Source organism: Thalassophryne amazonica, chromosome 2 (genome assembly GCF_902500255.1).
Source record: "Thalassophryne amazonica chromosome 2, fThaAma1.1, whole genome shotgun sequence".
NCBI classification, from domain to species: domain Eukaryota; kingdom Metazoa; phylum Chordata; class Actinopteri; order Batrachoidiformes; family Batrachoididae; genus Thalassophryne; species Thalassophryne amazonica.
The window spans coordinates 140,683,284-140,695,465 of NC_047104.1; the positions used below are offsets into that span (position 1 = coordinate 140,683,284).

General features: G+C 41.0%; 1 protein-coding gene across 4 annotated transcripts in view; it reads right to left on the minus strand.

Annotated features, from left to right (window-relative positions):
• Positions 1–12,182, minus strand: part of LOC117531767 (KH homology domain-containing protein 4-like) — a 57,732-nt gene that overhangs the window by 40,438 nt on the left and 5,112 nt on the right. For all 4 annotated transcript variants that reach the window (XM_034194930.1, XM_034194912.1, XM_034194921.1 and 1 more), the window contains exons 2-4: positions 6,692–6,974; positions 6,483–6,602; positions 6,322–6,392 (exon numbers count right to left, since the gene is read on the minus strand). In XM_034194930.1, the coding sequence (XP_034050821.1) occupies positions 6,322–6,392; positions 6,483–6,602; positions 6,692–6,974 (474 nt within the window). The remainder of the gene's footprint in view (positions 1–6,321; positions 6,393–6,482; positions 6,603–6,691; positions 6,975–12,182) is intronic.

Consider the following 12,182-nt stretch of genomic DNA (forward strand, 5'->3'; position numbering starts at 1 on the left):
TGATTTCTAAGTGGGAGAACTTGCAAAATCACAGGGTGTTCAAATACTTATTTTCCTTACTGTGTGTGTGTGTGTATACACACACACACACACACACACTTAAATATTTTGTCCATTGGCAAATTAACATTAAACAACATTATAGTACCTGCAATTTCCCTCCATGAATTGCGGGTCAATTGCGGCTCTTTGCAATTTTCCACTGAGTGTTGTAAAGTTGGTCATACTTGTGGACTTTTCTGCCAAATGTTCCTTTATTTGATCAATGATTGAAATGTGATTGGTATGCACACTGCAAAAACCTTTAAAATATGACAGGAGAGGAAGGAGTGAAACCAGAAAACTGACCAATCACAGCCCTTGCAGTCTCAGTCCTTAAGGGTTTGCAGCCACGCAGAGGGCGCTGATAAAAAAAGCGCCTGTCTTTGGTTCATCATACCCACGGATATGTGTAAAACATAGCACCATATTACAGTGCAGGCAGCAAGCAGCATTTTGTTAATAATTGCTGTCCTTGAACAAAGGTCTACTTTGTTTTGGAGCCAGGTTTAAGCACAGTTTGGCAAATATAAATGGCCAGGCTTTTAATCAAGGAAATACGTTACCCACTTTCCTTGAATCGGTGAGTATCAGTGCTGAACTTCCTTTCATACCACTGTTGCGACTGGGCACTCCCAAACTACTCTGACTGCTACATGCGAGGGGTTATCTAATTTTAAAATCAGAAAAAAGTTTCCTAACATGAATTTGTCGATCTATTTGTCCTGCATTTGTTCATAGAATTTTGCAAGGATTGGCTGATGTGTGGCAAGTATAATCCAAACTTGTGCTGGGAAGTGACTCTGAGAAGATCTATGAGACATTATAGCTTGAGATAGTATTGTAATTTGCCAACATTAATCATTATATTTTATTTTACTGTTCTGCAAGGAAGCATGGCCAACAGACCTAGAATAGCAAGATTTACAGCTGCACAAGCATCAAGACTGATTCTTGAAGCCCAGAGTGAGGATGAAAAGGATGATGGACAAATATATTAGAGAGTGAAATAAACATGAAGAACCCTAAAACAAATCATTTATATAGAAGTATTCCAATTTAAAATCAATGGTGTCATAAATAACCCCACTCGGTTATATTCGTCGCTAAAATAGCCTGGTCGCTTAATAGAAATGCACTGCGATGGAACGGGACGTTTTGTCCGATATGAGCGAAAATCCGGTACATACGGTGTTTATTACATGGAAAACCATACAAAAACACTGGGACTTTTGCTTTTGTCTGGTGGGTGCAAGTATCCAGTGTATACCAATGATGGTTTAGGCGAGTTTTACTGTAGTATTATCTAGGGTTATTAAAGATTTGTATTTTTACCCAAAATGCCATTTAATTTTTTTTTTGTTGTTGTTGTTGTTTTATAGATTGATGTACCAAAGCACATCCCTGTGTATACAAGCTTTGGCAATACTGTATATGTTTATGGTCATGCCAATAAAGCTTCTTTTGAATTTGAATGTGGGTGTTATGAACCTACCATGTAGGCTTTCTGACCATTGCATACACTGTACTGGACTTTAAACCCCAGTCACACCATGACAGATCAAGGAAATCTATGAGGAACTGATTCTATAAATTTGCATTAGTTTTTGATTGACAAAAGTGCTTTTCCAATCTGTAAAATGAGTTCCTCATTAGCTGATGTACGCCCAGTTCGTCAGAAAGTTTTGTCTGTGTTCAACAAGTTGAGCAGCGATTAGACGTCGAGAGTTCCCGCTGCCTGTACATTTGTTTGCCATTTTGTTCTCCGTTTGTCTTTTATTTTTCCTGCGGGTGTCCGACGGTTCATTTGGGCCTTCTGATTGGCCAAATGTCCAGCACTAACAGAAAAAGGACACACGATAAGCAGAGCGCCATGTCTTGAAGAAATACAGTGCAGTCTCTGCATCTGTCTCTTCCGCACTGAGTCTCTCAGCAAAGAGAAGCAGCGTAGTTGAGTGAGGAAACATGTTTTCAGACCAACAACCTCTGCTCAAATGCAACATATTTGTCTATGAAACAGGAAAATTTTGCTGAGCGCAGATGGCAGTGGAAATGTGACATCATCTGTCCATTAGCATCCCAATTCCACAGGAGACTGACGTATCTGCCATTGGACAAAATATTTAAATACACAACTAATAGTTTTGCTTTGCCTGTCAGAGTGTGGCACAGCCTTTAGACCACAAATGCTTTCTGGTGTTACATGATACAACTGAATCAGGTCTGTGCCTGACCACAGTTCACTTTTAAACCAACAAGCCCACATGAGCGCAAGTGGACATGTGATAGTGTGAAAACTGTTTGCTGTTGGGTAGAAAGTAGCAAGAACATGTGTTGCGCTACATGCTGTTTTGCGTCTGGTGGAAGCTGGGGCACTTCACATGAGCTGTAGGTTACAAATGTGTTTTAGCTCATTTCATCACAGATAATGTTGCTGTCAGTGGTGGGCACAGATAACCCAAAATTTAACCTCGATAACAGATAATAAGATAACTGAAAAGTTATCTTTGATAAAGATAAACTGATAAACCACCCAAAAATGTATCGGAAGTTACAGATAATCGATAACCGATAAATTCCGGTGTTGTCTATGGGACATTTGGAGTTACCAAAGAGCTGAAATTGATTTTTAACACGATCACTTTTGAAAGCATCAAAAGCAGTAAAAAATCTAAAGAATAAGCAAGAATGTTTGACCATGCTGCCCCCTGCAGGAAGCAGCACAGACAAATCCTGAGAGCACCCACAAAATCAACTCTTTACTAGTCATAATTATTTTTCTTTCAACATTCTGCCCCTGCTGGAAGCTCTTGTTTACAACAGCGCTCCCACCACAGAGACACACCGAGAACAGCCATAAGGCCAGCTCTCTATCAATTTCAACACTCCGGTCAGGCGGAGGTCTTGAAAAATAAAGTCATACTAACTTATGTTTTTTTGAAAATACTGATATAATAACTCCATTAATGTCAATTCTGTCATTTGTACAAAGTTAAAATATAACATATATCTTTTAATGTTGAATAAGGCACTAATTCTGAGGTTTTGTAACAAACAGACCGCAAAGCATTCTGGGTAAAAGTGCTAAACAGTGATTGGTTCAGTAATCCATTATGTAAACCAACACGTTAATGTGATGTGTGTCGTGTGCTGGTTTAAAGATAAATGTGCTTTTGTAAAATATTTCATTTTTATTTGTAAAAACAGGCATTTTTACGGAGCCCTGGAAGTGTCACCGCAATTGCATGTTTTAAAACTTTTATGATGTTGTAAAATGTGCACTCAATATTAGTAAGTAAGTAAGTAAATTTATTTATATAGTGCCTTTCACAGACATAAGGCCATGTACACACGTTGTCGGGTATTTGTAAAACCGAATATCTTACCCTTTCAGTTTGGGGAAAAAACTTCATCCACACTACGTCGTTTAAAAAAAAAAAATCCATCCACATCGAACCGTATAAATGTGTTGTAATTAGTCTGCCAAACCTTTGGGTGGTGGTACTGATTAAAATTCTATCCAATCAGGAGCCTTATTCTCTTGTCGTCACTTCCACAAAAACTAAAAACATGGCAACCTCGTTCGTGTGGACCGATAAGGAGTAGGAATTACTTCTAACCGTAGTTTTAGAATACAAAGTTAACAAATACAACCCCTGGCAAAAATTATGGAATCACCGGCCTCAGAGGATGTTCATTCAGTTGTTTAATTTTGTAGAAAAAAAGCAGATCACAGACATGACACAAAACTAAAGTCATTTCAAATGGCAACTTTCTGGCTTTAAGAAACACTATAAGAAATCAAGAAAAAAAGATTGTGGCAGTCAGTAACGGTTACTTTTTAGACCAAGCAGAGGAAAAAAATATGGACTCACTCAATTCTGAGGAATAAATTATGGAATCACCCTGTAAATTTTCATCCCCAAAACTAACACCTGCATCAAATTACATCTGCTTGTTAGTCTGCATCTAAAAAGGAGTGATCACACCTTGGAGAGCTGTTGCACCAAGTGGACTGACATGAATCATGGCTCCAACACGAGAGATGACAATTGAAACAAAGGAGAGGATTATCAAACTCTTAAAAGAGGGTAAATCATCACAAAATGTTGCAAAAGATGTTGGTTGTTCACAGTCAGCTGTGTCTAAACTCTGGACCAAATACAAACAACATGGGAAGGTTGTTAAAGGCAAACATACTGGTAGACCAAGGAAGACATCAAAGCGTCAAGACAGAAAACTTAAAGCAATATGTCTCAAAAATCGAAAATGCACAACAAAACAAATGAGGAACGAATGGGAGGAAACTGGAGTCAATGTCTGTGACCGAACTGTAAGAAACCGCCTAAAGGAAATGGGATTTACATACAGAAAAGCTAAACGAAAGCCATCATTAACACCTAAACTGAAAAAAACAAGGTTACAATGGGCTAAAGAAAAGCAATCGTGGACTGTGGATGACTGGATGAAAGTCATATTCAGTGATGAATCTCGAATCTGCATTGGGCAAGGTGATGATGCTGGAACTTTTGTTTGGTGCCGTTCCAATGAGATTTATAAAGATGACTGCCTGAAGACAACATGTAAATTTCCACAGTCATTGATGATATGGGGCTGCATGTCATGTAAAGGCACTGGGGAGATGGCTGTCATTACATCATCAATAAATGCACAAGTTTACGCTGATATTTTGGACACTTTTCTGATGTTTAAGGATGATGAAATCATTTTTCAAGAAGATAATGCATCTTGCCATAGAGCAAAAACTGTGAAAACATTCCTTGCAAAAAGACACATAGGGTCAATTTCATGACATAGGGTTAATGTCAACGAGCAGATGTGATTTGATGCAGGTGTTAGTTTTCGGGATGGAAATTTACAGGGTGATTCCATAATTTATTCCTCAGAATTGAGTGAGTCCATATTTTTTTTCCTCTGCTTGGTCTAAAAAAGTAACCGTTACTGACTGCCACAATCTTTTTTTCTTGATTTCTTATAGTGTTTCTTAAAGCCAGAAAGTTACCATTTGAAATGACTTTAGTTTTGTGTCATGTCTGTGATCTGCTTTTTTTCTACAAAATTAAACAACAGAATGAACATCCTCCGAGGCCGGTGATTCCATAATTTTTGCCAGGGGTTGTATATGCACACAAAAAGCGCCTGGACAATGGACAATACCAACACTTTGAGAACAGCCATGTACCCAGACGTTTAATACTGCCATGAACACTCCTGGCCAGTAGATGGCAGTAGCGGCCTTGAAAAAATGTCAAACAAAATTCCAGATAATACCGTGTCTGCTACATTTAAGACGCGTGGAATTTAACAAATGCAAATACACTAACGTCTATAAACCCAGAGAATATATTCACGAGAGTTTTAGGCACTAGAGTTTAATGCTGTTTTCTGTGGACCCTGAACAGAGTGTCTGAAATGCATTTGTCCTGTCGTGAACATCTGAGATTACCTTATGCTACCCATAATGCATTGCTGCCTGGCACAGCATGTGCTCACAAAACCTTAAAAATTAGCACATTACTTTAAAACGAAAACATATATCTGATATTTTCACTTTATAAATGTCAGACATGACAATAATTTTAAATAACTTGTCTAAAATGAGTGGTTAAAATTTGAACCATAAGTTAAACATGTATGCCTCTGGATGACTTGGTGACATTGCAATTATATTAGTATGGTGTTAAAGGAAATTACTTTTTTTTTGGTCACCAGTTCTCCTTTGCTTACAGACGATAGAGTGGTTTCTGATTGCAGAGGGTGAAACAACATGCCTATTAGGAATCTTTTAACAGGTAGGTCTCAACAGCTTTAACAGTTTTAAAAATGTTTTTCACTGTTCAGCTTAGTTTAGTACGTTATCAGTCTAAAAGTCATCGGAAGATAATTAGTCTGATGATGGTTTTTAAATTTATCTAAAAAGATAATCCGATAATGAAAACATTATCTTCGATAACTATCTGTTATCGGATTATCGGAAGTGTGCCCACCACTGGTTGCTGTCCAGTGGAGGAGAAGCCAATCCAGTGGTTGCCCCCCCCCCCCCCGTAAGAACATAAGGATGTGCTGATGTAATAAGTGTTCTGTCTCACTGATAGCCTGTTACTCAGAAGCAAAAACTAGGTGGTGAATTAAATTTAAGCAATGCAATAACACATGAGACCATGAGAGCTCAAGGTCACTACTGCTGCTTTAACATTTTTTTTTATGTCTCATCCATGGAAACAGCAATCTGTGGTAATAATGATGATTTTGAAGACATACCCTTCTCCTTTTTCCACTTCAGACATGTAATGGCCTTTTGTGGAGATGGCAGCTCCACTAAACTGTCGAATCTGGAGAAGACAACAGTCGACAAAAATGTAGACCAAATTAGCATTTTTCTCCAAAGACATTCAACAAATCCACGTCTAATATTCCCTTACCTCCTCCTGTGTTTTCCCTTTCGTAAGAAGGTTCCTGCAATTTAGTGGGACGTCATTTATGTCTACCTCTGTGACTAATGTCGCTTCTGTGTGGATTGGAACCTGTACACTTGGGGAAGTCTGAAAAACACATTAAGCAAGCAATCTCATGAATATGTACAATCAAATTTCCTTTTTTTGCCATCTTTATTTATTTACATTTTAAGTACCTTTGGAAGTAATGGTTGGGGTGTCAACAACTTTCCCTTTGCCATCAACATAGCATTTATTTTAGCAGCCATGGCTGCAGCCATTTCCACTCCTCCTCGGGATACTGGCTTTTCTATTTCTGATGTCAACAATTCAGCTCCTGCCTGCAGTGGCTGGCTCGACCCAGCAGACCCGACAACTTCAGACAAAGAGATAGAATGGGCTGCATTTTCAACTGTGTTCTGTATTACTGTATCTGCACTTTTAGGGTGAGCAGGCTGATCCCATCGGCTGGTCAGGCACCTGAAAAGAAAAAAAACAAAACAATACAACAAATGAAGTAACAGTAAATGTGGCAAGTAGCATCTGGTAACAGCACCACTACAGCTAATGACTGAACACTAAGATGTGACAGTATTAGCCCACAAATGATTAAAATGTCTGCATGTCCAGCCTTCACGCAGAGTTTGTTAATATTGCACTGCAATGCACATACTATCAGTTGCAGGTCTACAGTAGGGAGAGAGACAGGCAGAGAGACAGAGGGCTTAATTTTTATTCTAACACTTGCTTTGACAATGTAAACATATGTCTCCCATATCAACAAAGCTCCAGTGAAATTGAAAATTGAGAAAGACAGAGACAGAGTGCTGTCTTTTCTCTTTAAGTCTATAAAAATAAGGCTATAAAAGTCTATAAGAAATAAAAGTACTTAACTCTTTCACCAAAACATCAAATCTAGGCTTTGCTCTTAGATGCACCTTCTGGGAAATTTGTAGCTGAACTTTCAGGTCTCCTTTTTAAGAAAATCCTCATATAAAATCAACAATAATGATAATAATAATATTAGAGCAAACAGAGCTCTGGTATCGGATCAGAAAAGTATCGGTATCCAAATTCAGGCATCGGGATCGGATCGGAAGTGAAAAATTGTGAATCAGTGCATCCTTATTTGTAGGCAAAGCTGGAGCCATGTGTGAGGCTTCTTGTACACTATTTTCTGCATGAAATGTGACAAACTGAAATACTGCGGCAGAGCCACCAGGTCCATGACTTACAGCATAAGCAGCTCCCACAGGAGGATGACAAGCAGCTGCTGGTTGGTTGGTAAGGTTATACCTTACTTGCCGACTGTTCTAATTACCGGGGCATTACTCTCCTCTCAACAGCAGGTAAGATTTTGGCTCGAGTGCTGCTCAACAGGCTTACCCCTACCATAGCGCATGAAAATACTCCCGAGAGTCAGTGCGGATTTCGGGCCAACAGGGGAACCACCGACATGATCTTCGTCCTGAGACAGATCCAGGAGAAGTGCAGAGAACAGAACATGGCCCTTTATGCAGCCTTCATAGACCTAACCAAGGCTTTTGACACGGTCAGTCATGAGGGTTTGTGGAAGATTCTTGCACGCCTTGGCTGCCCTCCAAAGCTCCTCACCATCATCCGCCAGCTGCATGAAGGCTAGATGGGACAAGTGAAGTACAACGGGACTCTGTCCGGCAGCTCCCCCATCTCAAATAGCGTCAAACAAGGTTGCATCTTCGCTCCCACTCTGTTCTCCATCTTCTTCAGCATGATGCTTCGTGAGGCCAAAGAAGACTTGACAGATGGCATCTATATCCGCTTCAGAACCGACGGAAGTCTGTTTAACTTGCAGCGCCTTCTGTCCCACACTAAGATCACAAAATAGCTAATCATGAAGCTGCTCTTCGCAGATGACTGCGCCCTCGTCGCCCATACGGAGCAAGCCTTGCAGCACATTGTCAACTGTTTTGCTGAAGCAGCAAGAGTCTTCGGCCTCACCATCAGCCTGAGAGAGACAGAAGTGCTATATCAACCGGTCCCCCATACAGCATATACCCCACCCCAAATCAACATCGAGGGTACCAGCCTGAATGCAGTAGAGCACATCACGTATCTCAGTAGTGTTATCTCAAACGACGCATCTGTTGCCAAGGACCTAGACAGTCGCCTTGCCAAGGCCAGCAGTTCTTTTGGTCGACTCTCAAAGAAAGTCTGGCAGAATCATGCACTGCGCCTTTCCACAAAAGTGCAGGTCTACAGAGCCACTGCGGTCCCTACCCTCCTGTATGGAGCTGAAACCTGGGTTCTGTATCACCAGCAGATCAGATTACTGGAACGCTTTCATCAGCGTTGTCTCCGAAACATCTTCGGGATCAAGTGGCAGGACTACGTCGCAAATGAGGACATCCTTACCAGAGCCAAATTTCCCAGCATGGAGTCTATTATACTCAAACAACAGCTTCGTTGGGCAGGTCACGTAGCCAGGATGGATGACACACGCATGCCGAAATTAATTCTCTTTGGCGAGCTCAAGGAAGGGAGACGAAACCAAGGGGCCCCCAAAAAGCGCTATAAGGACCAGCTGAAGAAACAGCTCTCCCTTGCAGGCATTCAGCAACAGTCATGGCAGCATCTAGCTACAGATAGACTCAGCTGGCGTTCCAGCATCAAATCCGCCAGCCTGATGTTTGAGGCAGAAAGAAGTGAGGCCTCACGCCAGAAGCGTCAAAGACAGAAAGAGCGGGCAGCAGCACAAGCCCAGCCTACTCAAGTGTTCATTTGCCCCAAGTGTAACAGGTCTTGTGCATCCCGCATCGGACTTTTCAGCCACCAGAGGGCTTGTAGAAAATAAACTAAAAAAAGGCCTTCCCACTATCCTCGCAAGCGAGGAAACTGCCAACAACAACCTTACTTGTGTAAAGCGCCATGAGGCAACATTGTTGTGACTTGGTGCTATATAATGAAAATAAATTGAATTGAAAAAACTGCTGGTGTGTTTGGCCACGTTGGCTACCTGCCGTCCTCCAGCAGTTATCCAACATACCATCAGGTTTATTTCAGGTTGCATTTCCTACACAGCATGTAGTCCACCTGTGTGGACCTTCCTCAACTCTTAAGTCGACCTATGTACCACTCCTTTTTAAAGTAAGTATTCCCAACAGCCATTTCCATTCTTTTTACAAAATCTACCACCATCTGCTCCTCCACTTTCCTCTTCTTGATATATCCACCCATTACATCCTTATCACCTGTTTCCTTCACCTAGATGTCTATGGAAATCTGCTCCATGATCCACTCTTTAATGCTTGGATAAACTCTCCACAACCTCATCTAATTCAGCCCAGAAATCTTTCTCCTTCATTGCCAATTTCTAACTTCACACTGTGGTGAGTACCTGTCAGGCACTCTTAACCCCCTGGGGCCAACGCTGTTGTATATGACGGCTAAGACCAAGCTTTACTAAATTATAAAAAAACTTTTTTAATGATATGAGATAGAAACTTAGTTTTGTTTTTTCTTTTGTTTTTTTGCTGAAAAGTTAACTCTGCAGACTTTCCAGCCAGCCATCGGCCATCTTTGTACTTCTCATAGAAGCTGTGTGATGATGTGCGCAATGTGAGTGTCCAATTGGAATTAGTTCGCCGTCACATGGTTTTCCAAAATCCAATCGTAGGGCAGATTTACCTCACGTGAAAAGCCAAAGATCGTTTTCAGGAATGATGTGTTACTAGTTGGCCCGTTTGAATAGCCCCCTGGGTGCTCCAGTGAGTACATACTTTTAGTACATACTCAGTGTGCCCGTATGCACAGTGATCAGTGGAGCAGACGGAGAGCCTCTGGTGACAATCTCACGTGCTCAAACAAAGAGTGTGTAACTATCAGGATTGCTCCACTAGTTTGCATGTGAATGTTACTGGATAACTCTGTTGCTTTCTCGGCGTAAAGCACTGTTTACCATATCAATGGACAACAAAACGAATAGACCATTTTGTATATATTGTTCAAAATGTGCATTTGTGTTTATTGTTTAAACCTTTTTGTTGTACATTCTTTCACACAACACCTCAAATTACCTTTATAAAGTGTCAAAACAGTTATTATAGTTTGCTGTGTGCTTTGAATAAATGTGTGTGGAAAATTATTTTTCACTTTATTTTTTTCCTTGCCTATTTTTGATTGTAAACCTTTATTACACTTATAAAACACAACAAAAACATATACGAGGGCTGTCAATAAAGTACAGGTCCTTTTTATTTTTTTCAAAAACTATATGGATTTCATTCATATGTTTTTACGTCAGACATGCTTGAACCCTCGTGCGCATGCGTGAGTTTTTCCACGCCTGTCGGTGACGTTATTCGCCTGTGAGCACTCGTCGTAATTCCTTTGTCTGAGAAGTTGCTGAGAGACTGGCGCTTTGTTTGATCAAAATTTTTTCTAAACCTGTGAGGCACATCGAAGTGGACACGGTTCGAAAAATTAAGCTGGTTTTCGGTGAAAATTTTAATGGCTGATGAGAGATTTTGAGGTGATACTGTCGCTTTAAGGACTTCCCACAGTGCGAGACGTCTCGCAGCGCTCTCAGGCGCCGTCGTCAGCCTGTTTCAAGCTGAAAACCTCCACATTTCAGGCTCTATTGATCCAGGACGTCGTGAGAGAACAGAGAAGTTTCAGAAGAAGTTGGTTTCAGCATTTTATCCGGATATTCCATTGTTAAAGGAGATTTTTTTAATGAAAGATGTGCGGACAGGTCCGCGCGTCGGGACGCAGCCGGCGCGGTGCGGCGGCACAGGAAAAACACCTCTGTGTTGATAACCATTTGTAAAATCCACGCGGCTTTTGATGGCTTTCAGTGGAGTGAGTATATGAGAAATTGTTTAACAGCTGGACATGTTCCAACTTGTCCTTAAGGCTTCCAACAGAGGTGTTTTTCCTGTGACGGAGTGTCGCAGCGGCTGCGAGCCGACGCTGCAATCCGTCCGCACGTCTTTCATTAAAAAAATCTCCTTTAACAGTGGGATATCCAGATAAAATGCTGAAACCGACTTCTTCTGAAACTTCTCTGTTCTCTCACGACGTCCTGGATCAATAGAGCCTGAAATGTGGAGGTTTTCAGCTTGAAACAGGCTGACGACGGCGCCTGAGAGCGCTGCGCGACGTCTCACACCGTGGGAAGTCCTTAAAGCGACAGTATCACCTCAAAATCTCTCATCAGCCGTTAAAATTTTCACCAAAAACCAGCTTAATTTTTCAAACCGTGTCCACTTCGATGTGCCTCACAGGTTTAGAAAAAATTCTGATCAAACAAAGCGCTAGTCTCTCAGCAACTTCTCAGACAAAGGAATTCCGACGAGGGGCTGGAGGACTCCTCCCACAAGGAGTGCTCACAGGCGAATGATGTCACCGACAGGCGTGGAAAAACTCACGCATGCGCATGAGGGTTCAAGCATGTCTGACGTAAAAACATATGAATGAAATCCATATAGTTTTTGAAAAAAATAAAAAGGACCTATACTTTATTGACAGACCTCGTATATATTCTGAAAGCACAGGTTGTCCTGAAAAAAAGAGACATAAAACTTGATTGTGGCATGCAGGGAGAGCCGTTAACAGCAATAATAAACATTTATGCCAGGCGAGTGAACTGTCCAAAAAATGCCCTCGGACACCAGAGGGTTAATATACTACTCTTCCAATGATCCAACA